The 23558-nt window shown below is 44.7% G+C and overlaps 1 protein-coding gene across 2 annotated transcripts in view; it reads right to left on the reverse strand.

Moving 5' to 3' along the window:
- Window positions 1-23558, reverse strand: part of FRMD4A (FERM domain containing 4A) — a 406427-nt gene that overhangs the window by 306592 nt on the left and 76277 nt on the right. The window contains exon 1 of one of the 2 annotated variants that reach the window (XM_077337979.1): window positions 7070-7252. The exons of the other annotated variant lie outside the window; for it this stretch is intronic. Coding sequence (XP_077194094.1) covers window positions 7070-7102 — 33 coding nt within the window. The 5' untranslated portion in view covers window positions 7103-7252. Of the gene's footprint in view, window positions 1-7069; window positions 7253-23558 lie in introns of those variants that run through there. 2 annotated transcript variants of the gene reach the window in all.

Genomic DNA, 23558 nt, shown 5'->3' on the forward strand with positions numbered 1-23558 from the left:
CTTCAAGAAGGACATCGATAAAATTGAAAGGGTACAGAGGAGAGCGATGAAGATGATCTGGGGCCAAGGGACCAAGCCCTATGAAGATAGGTTGAGGGACTTGGGAATGTTCAGCCTGGAGAAAAGGAGGTTGAGAGGGGACATGATAGCCCTCTTTAAGTATTTGAAAGGTTGTCACTTGGAGGAGGGCAGGATGCTGTTTCTGCTGGCTGCAGAGGAAAGGACACGCAGTAATGGGTTTAAACTTCAAGTACAACGATATAGGCTAGATATCAGGAAAAAGTTTTTCACAGTCAGAGCAGTTCAGCAGTGGAATAGGCTGCCTAAGGAGGTGGTGAGCGCCCCCTCACTGGAAGTCTTCAAGCAAAGGTTGGATACACACTTTTCTTGGATGCTTAGGGCTAATCCTGCGTTGAGCAAGGGGTTGGACTAGATGGCCTGTATGGCCCCTTCCAACTCTATAATTCTATGATTCTATGATTCTATGATTCAACCCCCTGCTCAACCCAGGATCAGCCCTAAGCATCCAAGAAAAGTGTGTATCCAACCTTTGCTTGAAGACTGCCAGTGAGGGGGAGCTCACCACCTCCTTAGGCAGCCTATTCCACTGCTGAACTACTCTGACTGAATGCAATTCCTGCATTCCTGTGGGAAGCTTTACTGCTGCTGATATAGAAGAAGAGCTGGTGTTTTATATCCCACTATTCGCTACCTGAAAAGAGTCCCAAAGTGACTTACATAACACCTTTCCTTTCCCCACAGCAAACACTCTGTGAGTAGGCAACCTTCCCACTATTGCTTCATGTTTGCAGGTATAGAAAAAGAAGAGTTGGTTTTTATACCCTGTTTTTCACTGCCTGGAAGAGTCTCAAAGTGCCTTCCCTTCCTCTCCCCACAACAGACACCCTGTGAGGTAGGTGGAGCTGAGAGAGTTCTGACAGGACTGCTCTGTGAGAACAGCACTATCAGTGCTGTGATGAGCCCAAGGTCACCCAGCTGGCTGCATATGGAGGAGAGGGAAAACAAACTCAGCTCACCAGATGCTGTTAGTAAACTACTACACCACTCTACTGCTACTGTATGCAACAGATTTCTTTTGTTAAACATTATTGGGGAGATGTGGGCCAGCTGGTAACAGCCACACATCCCTTGCCATGTATGGTGAGATTTCGAGGACCCCCCCCCCATTAAGCCAATGAGGGATGAGACTACTGAGTCTCTTTAAAACAACAAGCATACCATAACACACAGAAGGATATATTCTAATTATATTTATTTGCATCTTAGTTAAGACTGAGCATCCCAAAGTTGAATGTTTGTGACATCTCCCAAGCTGATCGTCAGTTATAATGATACTTATATGCCAACCTTAAAGAAAGCGGTATCCGTGTGGTGAGAAACTGTCTCTTTAATCTCCTGAATTCCTACAAGGCCACCCATCTCACCACCATCTCATGCATATTTATGTGGCCATTATGAAAACCCTAAAGTAAAAATGCATTAAGGCTCCATGATTTAATATCCTTATAGGCTATTACATGTTATAATGTAATTACTTCTTGATGCCCAATTTACCTCAGCACACTGTTTCATAACTGTCACCCAGTTATTAAGAAATGACAATATGGAGAAGGTGGGAATCTGCTACTGCATGCCACTGACCAAACAGTCAATTTGTTAATGTAAATATCAGTAATATGGTCCTTGTCCCCAAGGCACCTAAGGAAGCTCATCTTGTTCTCTTCACAATGCATTGTGAACACCTGATTTTTCTTTATACCTGTGTTGACTAATTCCCTCTAGTTTCTATTGCATTATATCCACGTGAGGTCCCTCTCCTCCATAAACCTTCCCCTCTAGGTATTTCCCAACCTGGAACTTGTAACCCTGATCCTAAGTCATAAGACTAACTCCATGTCAAATAATTTAGAAGAAAAAAAATACTTGGTTTTCTCACAACAAATACAGAAAACCATCAGCACACAGTGCTATGCTGAGGGTTTTCAAAACAACATGCTAGAATTTCCCCTTTTCTCTAGTGGTGGATTTTAAAAAAAGTGTTTTCTTTCTTTTTTCTATGTGTAGTTTTTCTATGTGTGTGCACACTTAGAGAGAAACAGATAAGGAAAAACCTTATTTGGAGGCTGGCACCCCCACCCTCCGCTGGTGAATTTAAATTTTTAGCTGGAAATACATTTCTTGAACACACCATTGGGGCTCATAACAGAATCAGTGTGTCAAGAAACTGGCTTTCCTAGCTCTTTCTTGGCCTTTCAGATTTTGCTTTTAAAACTTTGGTCCAGGCTTCAGCTTTGCAAAATCTTAGAAGGCCTCTTTCTGGGAACTTAATGATTTTGCCATTTCAGAGAGAGACACACACACACAGAGATAAGGATAGATGGGAGTCTGACACAGGTGCAGGTGAGATAAGTGAAGAACTTATTTGGAAAGAAGTGAAAGGCACAGAATACATGTTAACAAGCAAAGTAATTGCAAAGTCCATAAGGACACATTTTGCCACAGTGCATGGTTATCCTTTGGAACTTGCTCCCCCAGAATCTGTTGATATAGTCAAGAATTTCTTATTCTTCCTGGCTGTCCACAATGGTTACTGTTACACTGCACTTTGAAGGTATTTTGCTTAGATTACTAGAAGCACCAACAGGACAGATTTCCAAATATTTAAAAACATACAATGGCCATTAAGATGATCCTAAGAAATTACCTTCTTAAGAAAAGAAAGCACTGATGATCACTTTAATGTGGGGAGGGGTGTATTTTCATGCCCTATATAATGATAGCATTTTGTAGCACTGTTTTAGGATTTGCCCCTTCCTTTTGGTTTCTGGTTTTGGTGCAGTTTTACTTTGTTGGTTTTTTCCTCACTGAGGAAAGATAATCTCCAGTTATCCAAAGAATCCTGCAACCAGTTCTATACACTCAAAGGAAACTTAATTTGTGCTTCTCAGACAGCAGGTCAAAATTAGAAAAGGCTCTGGAAGATCAGTGCATTATTCTACAGAGTGCATTTTATTGGTTAGAAGCAACTGTGAAGATCCCAACCAGAAGAGGAGCCACATGCCCCCTAAGCCCATTCTTTTGACTCAGATTTCTCCCCTCTGCCATTTGCCCCCAATAGTAGCTGGGGCATTTATGGTTGCCAACTCCCAGATGGGGCCTGAAGGTTCCCTGGAATACCAACTGATCTCCAGTCCACAGACATTAGTTCCCCTGAAGGACATGGCTACTTTGGAGGATGGATTGTATGGTATTATAACTCATTGAGATCCCTCCCCTTCCCAAACACTGCCCACCCCAGGCTTTATCCCTAGCTCACTCACCTCTCAGGACCTTCTGGCGTGCTTGGGGGGGGGGGGGGCTTAAGGACATTACATCCGTGAGTACTTCCGTTTCACCAAGCATGCCAGAAGATATGTTCCACATAAAAAAATGATTAAAACTCCCACTGGATAAACATACAAGCTCTGATATGCGCTTAAAGCATGTCATCCGATTTGGGTGCCAGCCTTGGTCTGATGTCACGCAATTGTTCTTACTGAGATTTCAGATTCCAATTAATAAATTTGGGTGTGTCAGGAAGGCTGTGAGCTGAAGGAAGATCAAGCTGTCAATACAGTTGTGATGGAGATGCACTATATCCAGCTTCACAACTCCAGGGATGCCAACTTCTGCCCATTTTTCTTTTTTATGGCTCAGAGGGTATTTATTGAATGCTACCCAAGTCCCTGTATTATACTTACAGCAGTCAGTAATTCTGATGTTAAGTGAATGGCAAATAAAGATTGTACTATTTTGCCTCAGGCAGCCATTTCAAGAAAATGAACAAATAAACGCCACATAGACACTGAATGAGCACACATGGACACCATTGCAATTTTGCCAGTGTGCATGGCAAACAGACCACCCATGTCATGTTTAACACATACAGTTGAGGTGGGGGTGGAAATTGATCTCTTATAATTCAATCATCAGGAAGAAGAGTTTCCCCTCCTCCAAAATACTAAGAGCCAGTTCCTGAGACTAAACCAGTGAATTAAGTTCTGCTTTATTAAAAATGACTTGAGGCTGTCAGTTAATGAGTACAATTTTTTTTTACATTCCAACTTTTTCTCATACTCAAGGTCCCATGCATTTACAAAATTTACAAAAGTGATTTTTAACCATTTTTTAAAACAGATCAGATTTACAAACTAAAATGCAACAAGACTGGGCTCTAGATGTAAAATGCAGAACGTTTTCCCACATCAGCTCTGGCAGGAGAAATTCACAGGTATTCTTCCATTGTATAAGAGCTGGGTGAATCACCCACTCACGCGGGTGGGGAACCCACAGCAATTTGTTAAGGTTTAAATGTCTATATCAGGGGTAGTCAAACTGCGGCCCTCCAGATGTCCATGGACTACAATTCCCATGAGCCCCCTGCCAGCGAACGCTGGCAGGGGGCTCATGGGAATTGTAGTCCATGAACATCTGGAGGGCCGCAGTTTGACTACCCCTGGTCTATATGAATAGCTACAAGGTAATCTTTTCTTTTTTTAACTGCACTTAAATTGCAGCTGCTTTTACTATGATTAGCATTTATTTAGCACCAAGTGTGCTGATCAAACAGGTTATAAATATAATAGCAATCCAGTGTCTGTTATATTGGTGGGGAAGCTTAACGTGCACCAGGCTCAGCCTTGGCATCTGTTTGCAGATCCAATGAAGGAAGGACTGTACCAAGTGCGCCTGAGCAGGTGCAAAGAGCATTTCTGCCACCATTAAGAGACTGTCATTGACACATCAAGAGGGTGTGTGGGAGGATGAGTGATTCCAGACTGACCTCAGCTCCACTGTTTCCTTTCCCCTAGAAATCAAGCACTATAGACCAGCTGAAAATAGAAAGTGCCCCAGCCAGGAGGCTTTATTGCCCATGCTCCCATCGCTGACCTTCAGCTTTTCTGGACATTCCCTTAACCCCAACTTGCAACATCAGTCCCACTTTTTGTTTTTAATCTTGGACACAACATGCTGCCTTATCCTGAATCAGACCCTTGGTCGATTGAGGTCAGAATTGCCTACTCGGGCCGGCAGTGACTCTCCAGGGTCTCAGGCAGAGAAAGGTCTTACAAAACACCTGCTAGTTTATCCTTTAAACTGGAGATGTTGGAGATTGAACCTGAGACCTGCTGAATCACAAGCAGATACTATACCATGGACCCTCAGCCCCTCCCATTCATATACATTACCTGGCTGACACTGCTGAATATCTCTCTCCCACTTCCCCCCACTCATCTTTCTTAGTTCCTCTTCCCTGCCCCTCTCTTTCCCTGCCGTCCCTGGCTTACTTTAGAAATGGTCAGGACTCATTTATAGGCTGCAATAGTCCAGCTGAAAATGAAAGCAGTAAACCCATACGAAGGGGTGGGAGCTCCTGTCAGGGACTGAGGAGTTGCATTGTGACAGGAGACTTTTTAAGGGCAACTACAGATCAGGAGAAGCGAAGGGTGGCTGGCTCAGGAAATGCTTTGCTAAATTGATTGGTCCTGCGGGGGAAACAGTTTGGTTCTCAAGGTAGGGTGGTTTGACTGCATTGCCCCCCTCCATAGTCCTAAGAGCTATGATTTGTTGTAATTTTTTCTCAAAAGAGACTGGGCCAGCCATTAACCCACGTTTGGCACACCATGCGTAAACCCAGTCAAGCACCACAAGCTGTCTGGCTTAAGCCACAAGGCTCTTCTTTGCAAGCTGAATGCAGTTAAGTCCCTGCTTACTGGCACACTTATCTTGAATAGAATTGTTGCTCCACACAACTAAAGTTAGTTGAGGGGAGAGCTCCCATGGGAGCCTAAGCCTTTATGAACTGCAAGCCACCATGAGGAGCGAGGAGCAGAGAAATGGCAGCACACTGCAAGGTATCCTTTCAATAGTGTCTGAGGCAGGTTTTCCTGCCTTCATTTGGGTCCCCATTTAATATGTCTGACAGAATTTGATAGAAGCTCCTGAAAACCCAGCTTCTCCTGATCAGCAATAGCCCCACCCTGGGTTCTGTTTCTTAGACACACTGGAAAGTGACAAAGAGACAAAACCCGTCCATTGCTTTTACACACACACATCCGGTAAAACCAATCAACCCAGTCAAAAGCAAGTATCGCTCTAGATTCAAGTCCCACCTTCTGCCATAAATTCATTTGAAGATCTTGGGTCAGCAATTATTCCCCCCCCGTATGAAAACAGAGACCATTCCCCCTCAAAAAACAAACAAAAAACAGCCCAACATCTTATAGCATATTGCCAACACAATAAAGAGTTTGAACGATTTTGCAAATTCATATTATTTTCACATCATTCACTCCTCCTAAACATTATACCAGGCATGTTAGCGTAGCTCCTAAAGTACTGTGATCTTTGCCGTTTCACAATAAAATGCTGAGGAGAGTCCCCTAGTTTCTCTCTGCTTTTCCCTCTCGGGTATTGTCTTGCTTCCTTTTTGAAAGCCTGAGGCTCCCTGCCCAGAGAAGCGGCAACTAGTTTGTGAACGCCGAACCTGAAGGACTGCTAAAGCATGCCCGCTTCTTGCCGGCTCCCACAGCACCCCTGTCCCGGACATACACAAAAAACACACTCCTTCCTACTGCTGGCAGAGGTAAACAAAGCAGTGTGGCTTTTCTTCTTCATGGGAATGCAGGATCTGAAAAAGACCATTCTGCCACAACTGGAAACCCCTGAGGTGCAGGTAATTCTCTCGGATGAACGGCTTCCTCAGCTGCTCCCTCCCCCGCGCCAACACGCCCCCAACACAATGAGACACTTTCAGAAATTCACATTCACATGCTGATTGTTGGCAGGGGGAAAAATGCATTACAAAGAATCCCCTCTGAAGCTGAGGAATGGGGAAACCAGAGGTTTCTCATCCCTCGAGGTACCTGCTCTGCTAAATTGCTTCCACAAAAGCAGATCTTAATGGAAAGGGGGTGCAAAGTCTGAGAAAGCCCCTATTCTCTGAGGTATCTCCACGTACCGTCTTCCCAGGACCTAAGAAGCGCACCCCAGAAACCTGCCTCCTTACCTTGGTCCTCATCGGAGAAAGAAGCCCTTCCATTTTGCTCTCTTCCTCATGCCAAATCCTCTTTCTCCAACTTAGTCTGCCTTCAGATTCTTCAAGTAGCCCACAGGAATGAAGCCATGACAAGCCTCAGCAGCAGCTCCCCCACAGACACAGCAGCCGACCCGCCTCTCTCCAATGCCCAGCTCAGAGTCGGTGGCACTGTGGAGCCTCGTTGCCAGAGAATCCTTCCCTCTCTTCCCCTCCCGTTCACTCTGAATAATGTGCCTGCAGCTACACACCACAGTCACTACCAAACGGCTCCCTGATCTTACGTAATGCACTCCACAACAGGAGAAAGGGATTGGGAGGCGAACCACGGAGATCAGGTCACCTGGGAACAAGTGGAAGGGGACGACTCTGCCTCCGAGCTTCTGGGGGATGGGGAGAGAGAAGGGTCTCTGGCACCGAAGGTTTCATGCTGTCTTAGCTAGAAACAAAATGCCAAACTCAGAAGTGCTCCTTGGAAAGGCTGGTTCTCCAGCCACGCTCCCCACCCTGCCCAAGTGGCTGCTTGGGATTGCACAGCAAAGAGGATCTAACGCACTGCATCCCCTCCTGGGCCCGTGCCACCATCAGTTAGTCCATACTGAAAGCCCCACCCTGGATAGCCCAGCCAAACTTAATATAATCAGATGCTGGAAGCTAAGCTAGTGCTTGGATGGGATACCTCAAAGGAGCCCTAGGATCATGATGCAGAGGCAGACAATGGCCAACCAGCTCCATGATGTCTTCAGGCAAACTACCTCCGAACATCTCTTGCCTCACTGCCGCACAATCTTAGGCTCTCCTGACAACACTACTACACATGCCATGTGATAAATACTTAAAAAAAATAGTCCAAGCTGAGTGCTTGCAGTGCTACCAAAAGGGTTTTGGCTTGAACCTGGCCAGGAGCAGCACAGATCCTGGAGAAGCTGGATGTCTCTTTTGGCTATGTTTCTTGAATGAGAGTAACAAAGGGGTGTGCACACACACACAATCTTCGATCTATTAAGAAGAAAGGGGTCACCTTGAATACAAGAAAGTGATATTCAGTAGGCTTAATGTGTTAACTATCAGGAAGTACTGAGAGGGAATTCAATACACCCTGGCAGGCAGCACTTAAAACTGATGTCTTTATGGTGGTGGTGGGGGAGGGATGGTCATCCTAAAGCCATGGAGTAAAGGAAGATGTTATCAAAACACAGGGCAAAAGCAAATGCTTACGGGAGCCCCTTCTTTGTTTCCATTCTTTCTCTCATTCTTTCTTTCTCTCATTCTCAGCAATCTCATGTTATGTTTGTGCAAAGGTATTCAGGGCAGCCTCCCAGAGGATCCACTGCTCTGAATACTATGATCTGTTGGAGCACTGGATACGGTTGCAAAAAAGAAGAGACAGTCCTATACAGGGTTAAAAATACATCCTGTCTTTGATTGAGTATGCAGAGTTTAAGTGATACTTGTTCCCTCTTGACACATTTCCTAAATTAACTGAAGTCATTTAGGGGCTTCTCCAGATGGGATCAGCAAGAACGCACTATGATCCTGGAAACATTCCACAGTTACAGTCACATAATAAGACACTTCTAGAGCATAATGCTGTGAACTAGATCTCAGTAGTAAAATGAGGAGATGGCCTTAGCCAGGCTGTTTTTCCTTGGCCTTTAGGGTAATGTCACTCTAAACGCAAGCTGGCTGACTTCTGTACGGGTGATGGGAGCAGCAAAACCAGGCCGCCCACAGACAAGGCAGGGCTCTTTGAATACTTAGGGGACTACTCAGGTATGTGGGGAAATATCACTTGGTTAATGAACTAAAAAGAAATAACCCCCTCAAAAATGGCCCAAGAAGAACCCAGGATGCTTCAGAAGGAACAGAGAATAGTTGAGAATCTGATAATGGGGTGGGGGGACTGGAGAGCAGATATGCCTGTTTAAGTCCCTGATGCCTTAAGGAATCCTGAAGTTTGTAAAACTAATAATATTGATTTACCCTCTAGGTTGGTTGTGTAGATTACTGAATATGTAAAATGCTTTTAATCACCTGGATAGATGTTATAATTTCTTATAGCAAAGAACACTTAACATGCTGTCTGTCTTCGAAAAGTAGTGACTTATAATTGTTCAAAACCACTAGAACACACTCTTCATCTGTGTAAAAAAGCACAGAAGACTGTCTCAATCCAACCAACAAGAAAACAATAATATAATACAGAAGAGAGCACTGCAGAATTTTGATTTCCATTTGGTGATCATTTTAGTTGAATTCACCCATTAACAACTTTTAATAACTTCAGCTGACTGCATGGGTTCATCCCCCCCCCCCAATCCTTTCACTGAAGGAATTCAGAAACACCAGTGATTCTGCTGATGGGAAGGGGTAAATTTATTTTAATAACATTCAAAGCATGCAGTATTTCATGTACGTACTGCATTTATACAATATCCTTGTGAAAACCTTAACAACCTTTTGACAGCAACAAGGAGTCACACACTAAATTGATATGGAGAAAAAATCAATATCACTCATATGAAATGAGAGCCAGCATGGTGCAGTGTTTAGAATGTCACACTAGGTTCTGAGAGACCCAAGTTCAACTTTCCACTCTTCCATGGAAGCTTGCTGTGTCATCTTGGGTAAGTCACATGCACCCAGTCTAAACAACCTTATAGGGTTGTTATGAAGATATCAGAGTGGGGTAGAAAATGTAAGCTGCTTTGATACCCGTCCTCCCCCATTGGAAAGAAAGGCAGGGTGCAAATGAAGTAGGATCCAGTTCATTTAAGAAGAGCTTCCACAGCTGCTGAATTTGATGACATGATGTAATTCATTTGAACCATGCCTGCTCCTCTCCTCCTCCCCAACCTTCAGATTTAGGGACATAAGAGATATGGATGACTTATGCCTGACCTAGGATTTTATCAAAATATTGTATTTTATCTTAATATTGAAGTTCATTTGAAATTTATCTGTTTTTAACTACATACATATGGGTTTTTATATGTTGTCAACCGAACTAAGGCTGTAACTAGAAGGGGGATGTTCCATAAATCAAATGAACCTGGTAAATATCACAAATGACCACTTTGTTTACACTACTACTGCTTGGCAACAAGCACTGCCTTCCATAGTTTAATAAACATGTCACCAACACCAAAGAAGATGGAGTGTCATCCACATGAAGTTGGTTTTCCTCCTGTCCCCATGGAAAGTAGTGGCACCTTGAGTCCTGACTATGAATTTTAAAAGGAATTACACTTGTTGGGACTTCAGAACAGAAATGCACCATCACATTTTAGAAATGAAAGCACTAATATACATGATGCAGGTGAGAATAATGAATGTTCTAATCTGGGTGCCAAAGTAGATGTTACAGAGCAAGACTTGTCTGATAGTGCCCTAAAGATCAACATTTCCTATCAGCTCCCTTCTTAAGATACAAGTAGAACCCAAGATCCCAGAGCTCTTATATCCCCATCAAAAGGTAATGGTGTGTTGCAATAACAGCAACAACAACAACTACTACTACTACTAATACAACAAAAAGGCAAGATGCAAAGTGTAATCATCTTGATTAGGGCAGGGGAGAAATGTTTAGGGACAGAAGATATAATCTGTAGTGAGGTAATAATCCTTTGTCTGTTTTCAATTCTGAATGAACTCACCTTCAGCATTCTTACATTGTAATCACCCCTTGGACTATGACACCATTTTAGAGGTGAGCATGGGATCCTGATCCAGACCTTTTCAAGTGCCAAAACTGTTCTTCATGGCTATTTCAGCACTTGAAAAGGTATGTATGTGTGGGGGATGGGGGGTGGGGATGTTAGTGTTGTGATGGACTGTCAAGAGTTAATGACTAACAGAGTCTGAAAACCTTTGAGTGACAGGATGTTTGAATGAACTTCTGTAGAGAGAGAGAGAGAGTCAGTTAAGGAATGACAGTTGGTAACTAACTGTTGAAGAAACAGTTAAGCACTAACTGTGGAGTGGGAAAGAGACTAAGAGATAAGTGCATCAAAGAGGATCCTCATTCAAGCCAAAAAAAGGGAAACAACTCTTAAAGAAAGGAGTGATCCCTGGTTTGTATATAAAGAAGGATTTCAAGAACTTGGTTGTATACTGCTGCTTCACGAACTTTATGTGTCCATGAAACTCAGAAACCTATGCTTGAGTTTTTAAGCAGAAATTGAAAAGAAAGCTTCTCAAAGTTTCAAAGATCTTGTTAAATAGTAGAAATACTTGTTGGCAGCAAATTATCTGGCATTTCTGTGAATACAGAGTTATTTATTATCTGTTCTTCTCTTTTCAGACATCCTACACTTGATTCCTCCTGACCTTTTTTCCTTCAAGTCAAATAAACATCTTGTTTATCTTGGACTTCGAAAAATCTTTTGAGTGCTATTTCAAAAGCAGAATATGAAAAGGTGGTTTTGTCTATACTCTTAGTTCCCAGGGATGGGCAAGCATCTCTCTCTCTCTCTTTCATAAAGTGACTGGGTGGGATAGCCATAGACAAACAAATAAGAAGAAAATAGATAAAGGGGCTACTCATCAAGAAAGAAGGCAGAAAGGAAAATCCTGTGTGTGAGGGAGAGAAGGTGAGATTGCCATAGGGGTCCCACCAGGGCTGTGAGCCTAATCAAGACTGGCCCCTTGTGGCATTTATAAATTGCCCAAGTTGACCTATAAAATGGCAGCTTTGGCCACGAGTTGGACACATGGATGTTGTAGTGTCTATTTTGACTCATAGTTTAAGGACTCCTTAAAAATAACCTGTTAATAATAGAGATGTGCATGATCTGGGAAAATGCAGTTTGGTTTGTGCTTTGTGGCTGAACCACAAACCAAACCCTGAACTGAACTGGAAAGCTCATTCATGAACCAAACTGGTTCAGAGTTCATGACCCTGCAAACCCTATTGAAAGGAACTATGGTCCCTTTAAAAGGAGATTGCAGAAAGTCTACAAAACAGCTGAGCAATGGAAAGAAGCTTGCTCACCACTGCTCAGCTGTTTCAGTTAAAGGGACAGGAAAAGGCAACCTGAAAAATAGTTGCATGGTAGGGAGGCACTTCCTGCTACAAAGCAGTTTTTAGTTATTTTCTGCTGTCCCTTTAAAGGGACAGCAAACAAGTGCAGAAACAGCTGTATGGTGGGGAGGTGCTCCACACCATACAACTATTTTGGACTATCTTCTTCAGTCCTTTTAAAGTTTAAAGGAACTGCAAATCACTATGATGAACAGCAACATAGGGGAAGCACTCCCTGTAACGATGCTGTGTTGGACTTTTCTTGTGCAGTCCCTTTAAAGTTTAAAAGAACTGCACAAAATAGCCTGGAAAACAGCTGTGTGGCAGGGATGCACTTCCCACTGCACAGCTGTTTCAGGCTGTCCTCTGAAGTCAGGGGAATTTTAAAGGGACTGCATAGGGACTGCATAAGACAGGGCATTTCCGCATGCGATAAATGTAGTGTAATGTTTGCCGAATGTAGGCAGCATATTCCAGCCCCTCCACATGATGTCACCTGCATCAAGTGTCTGGGCAGCAGCCAGCTCGCGACAACCTCCATTTTAAGGTGTGACTTCAGGAGTCCCAAAAAGTGGATTTACCACCCTAAAAAGAGCGATCCACCGGCAGACAACCAGCAGAAGGAACGTCCTCGCTCCCACCCTCCCTCCTCCATTTCCTGCTCAGCGAAGGAGGCAGGGCAGGGGTGATGGGTTGATGCGGTGTGTGAGTGTGAGTGTGTGTGTGTGAACCATCCCTGATTAATTTGCCCGGATCAATTGGGGAGGTGGCTGGGAGTTCACCGGGAGCCTTTCAGCCGTTTTAAATGACAGGGGGGATCTGCCTCCCTTGCCAAGCCCTCCACTTTCCAGGTGTATTTTTTTGGGGAGGGGGGCTTTAAATAACGTAGCAATATGTTTTCATAAAACTGAATATACATTGCTACATGTAAGTCTCAAGTAAAAACGGGGGGTGAGACCAATAATGGCCCCATTGATTAACAGGCTGAGGAGCAGTCAGTGAAATAGCGTGGCACTCTCGCTTGCTGTTTGCGCAGCATGTGTGAAGGGGAAGATGTGGCAGGAAGGCTTTGAAGTATAGAGGGGAGGAATAGCGTGATTTAATATCACACTATTGCAGGTTGCAGGCATCTCTTCATTTTGACCAATGTGAAACGTCCACAGTGTTCCCTGCCATGAAGCTGTTTTTCAGGCAGTCCAGCCCTCAAAGTTTAAAAAGATTGCACAAGACAGGGCAGTCTAGAGCACTCCCCATCACTCCTCCCCACCACTCAGTTGTACCTCTCCATCCCTCAGGTGTTTCTGCAGCTTTTGCAGAAGGTCGCCTTTAAATATATGTTTCAGTTTCACCTAGAAGTACCATGAACTGTTCTATTCAGGGCGTGTGCTTTCGAGTGCAAGCACTCTTCATCAGACTCGAAAGCTCATGTCCTGAATAAATCTTCGTTGGTGTTAAAGGTGGTACTGGACTGTGGTTTTATTGTGCTACTTCTGACCAACATGGCTACCCATTTGAATCTATCATGAACTGCTCTGAAAGTTCATGATGGTAGACCTTTCATGAACTTCTATCCCAAACTACAAAGAGGACAAAGTCATGATGATTTTTTCTTCATGGTTCGGTTTGTGCCCATCCCCAGTTAATAATGCATTTGTCTTACACAGTGCAGAGACACACACATAACATGTCCCTCTATGTTATGGGGAGAAACAATAAGATAGGCGAGTCAGTTCTCCAAAATCCTACAGGCATCATAAGAAACCAGGATTATTCCCCACTGTCTTGGTATCTTCCCCATCCTCTCCTCCACCTCTTCATCTAGATTATTAACTCTGTGGTCTTTTAAAAATTTACCCCACAGGCCCTTGCTTTTATGACATTCTTTTCACTGCTTGTGGGTTGCTAGGAAGTTCCACCTACGGCTGCACCATTAATTTGCTTTCCAAAGTAATTATATCAATTTTCAGCATTTTCCAATCCAAATGCTGCTTCTCATTAAAATGTAAACCCATCTGACCAAACATGATGTACGAGATACATTTGCTGAAGCAAAGTAAATGCATTTGGAGGCTGCTATCCAACACACTGATTTCTTTTTACTTACTTATCTTTCGCATTCGAAGAACAGCCTAATCAGTGCCGTCTAAATCACATTGGTGGAGCCAGAACTCCATAACTTTTCTGACTGTGTAAAAACAGTCCAGTACATCCAGTACAAGACTTGCGGCTGCCTATAGCTGCCAACCTTCAGGTGGAAATTAGCCATCTCCTGAAAACTGTGGCTGGCTGGATCAGGCAGAGCCGTCTGAAATGCAACCCCTCCAAGACGGAGGTCCTGTGGTTGGGTAGGCGACAGGATCAGGAAGTTTGTCTCCCATGTCTAGATGGAGTGCAACTTACATCTGCACCAATGGCCAGGAATTTGGGCATGATTTTGATGCCTCTTTATCTATGGAGGCCCAGAAATTAGCCCGATTGGCATTTTTCCACCTGTGCCAGGCTCAGCTACTAGCACCCTACCTGTCCTTGGAACACTTGGCCACAGTGATCCATGCAACGGTCACTTCCAGACTTCTATAACTTGCTCTATGCGGGCCTACCCTTGTCCCTGATTCAGAAATTACACCTGGTACAAAATGCCGTGGCATGTGCCCTCACTAGGTCATCTTGGTGGGCCCATGTCCAGCTATTGCTGAAACAATTACACTAGTTACCGGTTTGCTTCTAAATCAAGTTGAAGGTATTGGTTTTGACCTTTAAGGCTATACGCAATTTTGGTCCTACCTATCTGCAGGACCACTTGTCTCCTTATGCCCCCCACAGGAGACTTTGCTCTGTGGTTATGAATTTGTTGAGGGTCCCAGGCCCCTGGGAAACATGCCTGGCTTCAACCAGGGTCAGGGCCTTTTCAGTCCTGGTGGAATGAGCTCCCAGAAATGCTGAGAACCCTGTCAGAACTCTCTGGGTTCCGCAGGGCCTGCAAGATGGAGCTCTTCCACCAGGCTTTTGGTTGAGGCCAAATACCAGGGGATAAGAGCGGGTCCTTCCCCATCCTTGTACAATCTGGACCCCGCTGGGAGGAAGCTTGCTACCACCCTCAGTTTAAATCTAGTTGCCACAGCCAGGAACAGATGATTGAAGATTAAGGGCCTAGTATGAGATTTTGTGATCGCCATCTGTGTTGTTTTAGATATAGATATATAATAGATAGATAGATAGATAGATAGACAGACAGACAGACAGACAGACAGACAGACAGACAGACAGACAGACAGACAGACAAATAAATTACAAAGTTGACAAAGATCAGTTCACCTGGAGAAAGTGGCTGCTTTAGAGGGAGGACTCCATGGTATTATACCCTGCTCAGGTACCTTCCTTCTCCAAAGCTCACTGGCCACATGAAACCAATTGGTGGACTAGCACCAAGAAAATACAATCCTACTGTATTTGTCATTGTTACAGTACAAAATTGAACTTATTTTTCATTCTATATTCCAACGATTTTACATGATGCTAGCCTCTTTCTATTTGCATAGGCATCCCTGAAATCTCTCCCTCCTTTTCAATTTGACTCTAAGTTACTACCAATAAGGACCTTTCTTCTTGTTGAGGATGCCAAATTTATTCTATTCAAAGGATGAGACTAATTTGAACTTGGATAAGAACCTTTTAAGTAGTAGCCCTATATCATCAGTTTTCCTCTGATGTGTTGACCCTGTGGGACATTAACAGAAAATACAAATTTACTTAAACTTGCTTTTAAAAATGCTAAAAAGAAAAAAGGAAAGAAAGGCCCCAGACAATGATTCCATCTTGACATCCTCTCAGCATCATCTCTCAAAGCAAAATAATTTCTAAAGAATTACAAAAAGCAATAAAGCAGTGTGCAACCTAAGAAATAAGGTTCACCTATTGTTCCTCTATGTAAACCTGACTGGCAAACAATTACCTCCTCCCAACATACACATTTGGAAAGGGGAGAAACTCAACATGGTTTAAGGGAACTGCGATGGATGGCGCTTTAATGGCAAGCCTCAAAGTGCTGAAATATCTGGAAACCAGGAAGAGAAGAGTTAATTATTTACTGAAGCAGAGAGCTGAGTGAAAAGCTGCTCTAAGTGCTTTGACTGGCTAACAACTGTGAGATTAGTGATATGAGAGCTGTGTGCTGAGACTATGGCAGAAACGTGTTTCATTCCATCTAAGATTTCCATGTATGTTAAATAAAATATTTTATTTTGTTTAACTTTAACACCCTCTCCAGGGCATTCTGAAAGGATTTAGTAAAGAGGGCCCCTATACCATCCCTTGTTGGATCAAGGTTGAGCAAAAAGCCAAATTATCTGTTTGTGACAGGGTGGGACAGTCAGCTGTATTATTTTTCAACAAACAAACCATGCTACTTGGACAGTTCAGTCCATGAAGGGACAGAAGTTTATTTTTGGATTTTTATTTTTGTTTTTATTAATTTTGTATCATTGTTTTAAAATCAGTGGTTACCCACCCTGAGCTGACCATATAAGGACAGGATATAATTTTAAAAATTATTATTATTATTATTAAAATTTACCTCAGTATGGGGAAAGTGAAGTGGGCTTGTCATAGGAGCAGAATGGGAATAAAAACATCTTTGTGTATTCAGAATCCCTTTGCTTGTATAGAAAATGTAATGATTTCAGACGACTCTCATTAGCTGAAGTGGACAGGATGTTAACAGAAATTAGGCCAACCACTTGGTCACTAGATCTGGGCCCATTGTGGCTCCAAAAACAATGGACATATGAATAGGGGCCCCCTCCGGAAAATAATCAACCTCTCCCTATCAATGAGAGAATTCTCAGAGGGACTAAAAGAGGCAATGTTGTGCCCATTGCTGAAAAAACATCTTTGGACCTACAGGAACCTGACAACCACTGCCCTGGCTCGCACCTAGTGTTTCTGGGGAAGCTGACTGAAATGGCTTCTGTGGGCCAAATATCAACATTCCTGGAAGAAATTTCAGCCCCTGACCTATTCCAGTTGAGTTTCTAGCCTGGCCGTGGGGTAGAAACAGCGCTAGTCACCATGATGGACGACTTCTGAGGCAGGTCAGTGCTGCTTGTACTATTAGATTTTTCAGCGGCATTTGACACAGTTGACCATGAGCTCTTAGCTTACCACCCTGCGGATGCCAGGATATGGAGGACAGCCCTCAAATGGCTGATCTCCTTTCTCCGGGGTCATGGACAGAGGTTAGCTATAGGAGAAAGAATATCTAACTGCCATCAGCTCACAAGTGGAGTCCCACAGGGAGCTGTCCTCTCTCCTATTTAATATCTTCATGCACCCTCTTGCTCAGTTGGTGTGGAAGTTTGGGCTGTGATGTCACCAATACACATATGACACCCAGCTCTTCCTCCTGATAGATGACCAACCTGATTCTTCCTCTGAATCCCTACCTAGATGCCTGGAAACAGTAACAAGGTGGCTCAAGCAGAGTCGTCTGAAGCTCAACCCTTCAAAGATGGAAGCCCTGTGGCTGGGCAGGAAGGGTCCAAGTGAGTAAGTGCACCTGCCCAGCTATCAATAGCTCACTCTGCCAGGACCCTGGGTGTGATTCTTGATGCCTCCTTTTCCATGGAGGCACAAGTCACGAGAGTAGCATGGCAGGCCTTCTACCACCTGCACCAGGCCAAACTACTAGGACCATACTTGGCCCCAGAATATGTAGCCACAGTGATCCATGCAGTAGTCACCTCTAGACTGGACTTGCTGTACACAGGCCTTCCCTTAACCCTGATCCAGAAACTGCAACTGATCCAGAATGCCAGGGCCAGGATACTCACAAACACACTGTGGAGGTGTGAAGTCTCAGGCTTAAGGTTCTAGTAATCACCTTCAAGGCCATATGTAGTCTGGACCCAGTGTATCTGAGAGACCGCCTCTCTGCCTATATACCCAAAAGAGCGATATGTTCGGCCACCACCAACTGTCTGAGGATCCCTGGCCCCAAAGAAGCATGGCAGGCCTCAACCAGCACCACACTACATGGTGGAACGAGCTCCCTGAAGAGATCAGGGCCCTTCCTGAACTCCCACAATTCCATAGGGCCTGTAAAAGGGAGCTCCTCTGCCAGGCATTTGACTGAGGTTGAGAAACCTAACACCATTCAGCTGGCCCCACGGACATGAACGACATCCTGAACCCAACTGACCCAAAAAGCACATTTTTTGAAAAGGGGAAGGGAGCAAAGCATGATGGACTGCTGCTTCCATCAGACTCCGTGCAGAAAGCATGTTGCAAATTTCAGCCTGGGAAATAAGGGGAGGAAAACCCAAATGCGGAAGCAGTAGAGTCGACTCACAGCATCCAAAGGAAATCCAAAGTGAGGCTAAAAGAAAGAATGTTTCCTAATGCAGAAATGGTCACTGATCCCCCCCAATCCCAGTGTGGTGGTTCTGTAACATTACAGATTACTCTACATTCCATCTACCCACCATATTTCAAAATTGTCCCTTTTGCATTTCCCCCCTGATATTTTATTTATTGATTTAAAACATTTTATGCCGCCTTTCTATACAACCAGGGTCCTCAAAGCAGTGAACATCAAAACATTACTTGAAGAATAAAATGCAAAATTTAAAATTATCTGTACACCGCCCGTGGCGCCGCGGGCGCCACGGACTAAATAAAACAGTAAGGGGTTCTGGGGCGGGATGTGTCCGGGATGAGGAAGGGTCCGGATTGGACCCTTCCTCATGACAGACAACCGGAGGGACCAAACGGCAGGCGCGAAGCGCCTGCCGATTGGTCCCTCCGATTCCCAGCCCCAGCAACTGCGAGCCGCGCTCAGCGCGGCTCGCAGTTGCTCCCGGCCTGACGCGGTGAGAGGCGCGAAGCGTCTCTCACCGCGTCAGGCCGGCCCCAAGGAAGCCCCCGCCGCAAACACAACACAAGACTCCAGCCGCCGAGAAGCTGCAGAAAAAAAAAAAACACCCCCGGAGGAGCCTTTCGCCGCTAGCGCGACGAGAGGCAGCAGAAAAAAAAACCCCTGTAGGAGCTCCAAGCCGCCGCGCCGACGAGAGGCAGCAGAAAAAAAAACCCCTGTAGGAGCTCCAAGCCGCCGCGCCGACGAGAGGCAGCAGAAAAAAAAACCCCTGTAGGAGCTCCAAGCCGCCGCGCCGACGAGAGGCAGCAGAAAAAAAAACCCCTGTAGGAGCTCCAAGCCGCCGCGCCGACGAGAGGCAGCAGAAAAAAAAACCCCTGTAGGAGCTCCAAGCCGCCGCGCCGACGAGAGGCAGCAGAAAAAAAAAAAACACCCCCGGAGGAGCCTTTCGCCGCTAGCGCGACGAGAGGCAGCAGAAAAAAAAACCCCTGTAGGAGCTCCAAGCCGCCGCGCCGACGAGAGCTAGCAGAAAAAAAAAACCCTGCAGGAGCCTTTCACAGCTCCAAGCAGCAGAAAAAAAACCCCGGAAGGAGCCTTTCACAGCTCCAAGCAGCAGAAAAAAAAACCCTGTAGGAGCCTTTCGCAGATCCAAGCAGCAGAAAACAAAACCCTGAAGGAGCCTTTCCCAGCTCCAAGCAGCAGGAAAAAAAACCCCTGTAGGAGCTCCAAGCCGGCACGCCCACGAGAGCTAGCAGAAAAAAAAAACCCTGCAGGAGCCTTTCACAGATCCAAGCAGCAGAACAAAAAACCCTGTAGGAGCCTTTCGCAGATCCAAGCAGCAGAAAACAAAACCCTGAAGGAGCCTTTCCCAGCTCCAAGCAGCAGCTCCCTGTAGGAGCTCCAAGCCGGCACGCCCACGAGAGCTAGCAGAAAAAAAAAACCCTGCAGGAGCCTTTCACAGATCCAAGCAGCAGAAAAAAAACCCCGGAAGGAGCCTTTCGCAGATCCAAGCAGCAGAAAACAAAACCCTGTAGGAGCCTTTCCCAGCTCCAAGCAGCAGAAAACAAAAAAACCCTGTCGGAGCCTTTCACAGCTCCACGCAGCAGAAAAAAAAACACCTCCTGGTGTCCCCTGGGTCCTAGCGCCCATTGCATTCCTGGTTGCAATGGGCTTTCTTGCTAGTAATTCAATAAATACACATAAACAAACAACATCAGAAGCAAAAAGGATGGTCAGTCACTGTTATTGGGGATATGCTAAACAAAACATTAGCAGAAGGAGACAGGCAAATCTCCCTGGGGAGGGAATTTCAAAGTTTTTCTGCCACAACTGAGTAATCTTTTCCTCTGGTCACCATCCAGCTTCAGATGTCAGGGGCAACCAAAACAGGCCTCTTAAGTTGACCAGAGTGAATGGGTGTGTTCTTCTGCAATAAGTCCACTAAACTGAGGATAGGTGCAAAAAAGGAAGATCCATAACTACCTGTTCCTGATCATTCTCTATTTTGGCTCCCACAATCTGGTCATCCTGCAGAACAGGATCATCAGCCATGACCATGGACCCCAAGTCCATGATCTAAAACCATGTGTTTAATTTTGTGATTTTATGTTTGTACACACATATATAAGCATCCTTTTACTAGTTTTTTAGATCATGGAGAAATATTAACTCCTCTACACTGTTCATAATATTAACAAGAGATTGCTACTTTGTTACTATTAAGTATGTTCTAAGTGTCCCCCCTGGGATGAGAAGGAATTGAGACCGATAAATAAAGGGAAGTGAATAGAAGGGATGACAGTATTACTTTCAATAGCTGTAATTTTTAAGGATATTTTATTGCATTGTTTATCGTACATATTGTACTGTTTTAGTGCACTGTTTTCTAATTTTATAAGCAAGGAAGGTGGACTACAAATGAATTAAATAAATTCATTAAATAGAGTAAACATAGCTTCCCTCACTAGACACTCTTGCTTTATTATATCTGCTGCCTCCGTGCAGAGATGCTTCCCGATCTCACCCCTAGGCATTGCTGCTGAGAGTCACTACGGGCTGCCAGACTTCATGATTGCCCATGAAAAGAAAAAAACATTTATATCCTTTGCCTTGGGACCCATATTACCCTCCAGTGCTAGCAGGGCTGTTCCATCTCTTCAACATAAAGACCCCACTGATTCATCTGGCAAAAGATGCACAATCTTAGATCTTGAAGAGCCTGGTGTGAAAGCACCTTTTGGGAACCCCAGCCTGCACTGTCTGGTGAATGAACAAGGACTGCGAGAAGAAAAGAGAGACGAGGTGTAGGATCAAGAGCAGCTTTCCTCAAAGAGCGGCTGCCAGCGGTTGCTATCCTACTTGTCGTTGTCTGAAAATAATCTATGTACAAGAAGCCCCATCCAGTAGCCCTTTGTGCTTCCCAACGCCTCTTAATTAGGACTATAAAAGGGGATACTGCTGTGCACCGTTTCATATGCATGCTGTTTGGGGATCATGTGACTCGGTAGATTATCAGCTGAACAAAAGGTAGCTTCTTGGGGTTGCCATGGAGACTTCCTAGCAGTAAGAATGCCTGGCATTATCACAAAGGTAGTGGGGATGAGTGTGCGTGGGGGGGGGGAATCCCAGTCATTCCCTGCAGTTGTAAGGTTGAAATATATTATTTTTAGAATTTTCATGAATATCTTCTACTGTGATTGATCCTTATTCATGGCATTTGCCTGTCCACAGTGCCTAAAGAATGCCCGAGCTACAGACCCAATAGGAGCACTTAGCTTTTAATAGCTCTCCCTTGCAAGAGGAAAGCATTAGACTAGGAATGGATTGCGTCCTAGTGCATGTGGACACAAAGGATCCGATTTCACTAACAAACATGATAACAAAGGCCTAGGTCCACAACAGACTAAGAGATTATAGTATGATCACCAGTGAATAGATTGGCATAGGATTCTGAGTATATCTGCTTAGATATACTATGAGACTGCCTTCAACTCGGGATGAAACTACGGAAGGAGAAAAGCCATCTTCTGACTATTGATTTGTATTCACCTGCTAGGTTCAAGTTTATTGTTGATTTGACAAATAGCTTTAGCAACATAGCTTTAGAACCTCTTGTGGCACAGAGTGGTAAGGCAGCCGTCTGAAAGCTTTGCCCATGAGGCTGGGAGTTCGATCCCAGCAGCCGGCTCAAGGTTGACTCAGCCTTCCATCCTTCCGAGGTCGGTAAAATGAGTACCCAGCTTGCTGGGGGGTAAATGGTAATGACTGGGGAAGGCACTGGCAAACCACCCCGTATTGAGTCTGCCATGAAAACGCTGGAGGGCGTCACCCCAAGGGTCAGACATGACTCGGTGCTTGCACAGGGGATAGCTTTACCTTTTTACCTTTACCTTTAGCAACATGTGCATCGGGTTGGTTGCAGCCAGTTTTTTCATTCCACCTTACCGAATTGCCCCCTTATTGCTTCCCAGTCCCTGGTTTTTGTACGGTATCCCTAGCACAGTTTTTTTGATGGATGCCGGAAGAGAATCTGGCATGGTTACAAAAGCTAAGCAGGTCAATACTTCGATGGGAGACAGCCAAAGAAAGCTCTTCAGAGGAAGGCAATGGCAAACTATCTGATCTTTTCACTTGCTTTGAAAGGCCCTTGCTGGGGTTCTCATACATCAGTGGTGTAACTGACCTAAAGGGGATCTCTCCTTCCTTTTTCACCTACCAAAAACCTGATTGGAAGAAGAAGAAGAAGAAGAAGAAGAAGAAGAAGAAGAAGAAGAAGAAGAAGAAGAAGAAGAAGAAGAAGAAGAAGAAGAAGAAGAAGAAGAAGAAGAAGAAGAAGAAGAAGAAGAGTTGGTTCTTATATGCCGCTTTTCTCTACCCAAAGGAGTCTCAAAATGGCTTACAGTCACCTTCCTTTTCCTCTCCCCACGACAGACAACCTGTAAGGTAGGTGAGGCTGAGAGAGCCCTGATATCACTGCTCGGTCAGAAGAGCTTTACCAGTGCTGTGGTGAGCCCAAGGTCACCCAGCTGGCTGCACGTGGGGGAGTGCAGAATTGAACCCGGTTTACCAGATTAGAAGTTCACACTCCTAACCACTACACCAAACTGGCTCTCTTTTGACTCCTAATGATACAGCCAGACCAAGCAGGGAGAGGGGCATATGGAGCACGAGGCTGCTTGTTTATCTTTCTTTACTTGCAGAAGCGGTGTGGGGGGAAGTGGAGGCAGCAGCCTCACAGAGAACGAGGGGAAAGTAAATCCAAGAGACAAATCTCTGCTCATAGAACTGTGGGCTTTTTGGGTCAGGCTGTGTCCCCATCATTATTACTAATTACTGCCACTTTTATGCCCTTGGATAGATTGGCATTATTGGGGGCAGAATTGCTTATGCATGCATGCTCACCTCTTTTACTTGATTGCTCTGTCACCTTTCATCCCTACAGCCCCAGTATGATCAGTGTCTTCTTAGAACAGGGGTAGTCAAACTGTGGCCCTCCAGATGTCTATGGACTACAATTCCCATGAGCCCCTGCCAGCAAATGGAATTGGAATTGTAGTCCATAGACATCTGGA

This window comes from Paroedura picta, chromosome 5 (assembly GCF_049243985.1).
Source record: "Paroedura picta isolate Pp20150507F chromosome 5, Ppicta_v3.0, whole genome shotgun sequence".
Classification (NCBI taxonomy): Eukaryota; Metazoa; Chordata; class Lepidosauria; order Squamata; family Gekkonidae; genus Paroedura; species Paroedura picta.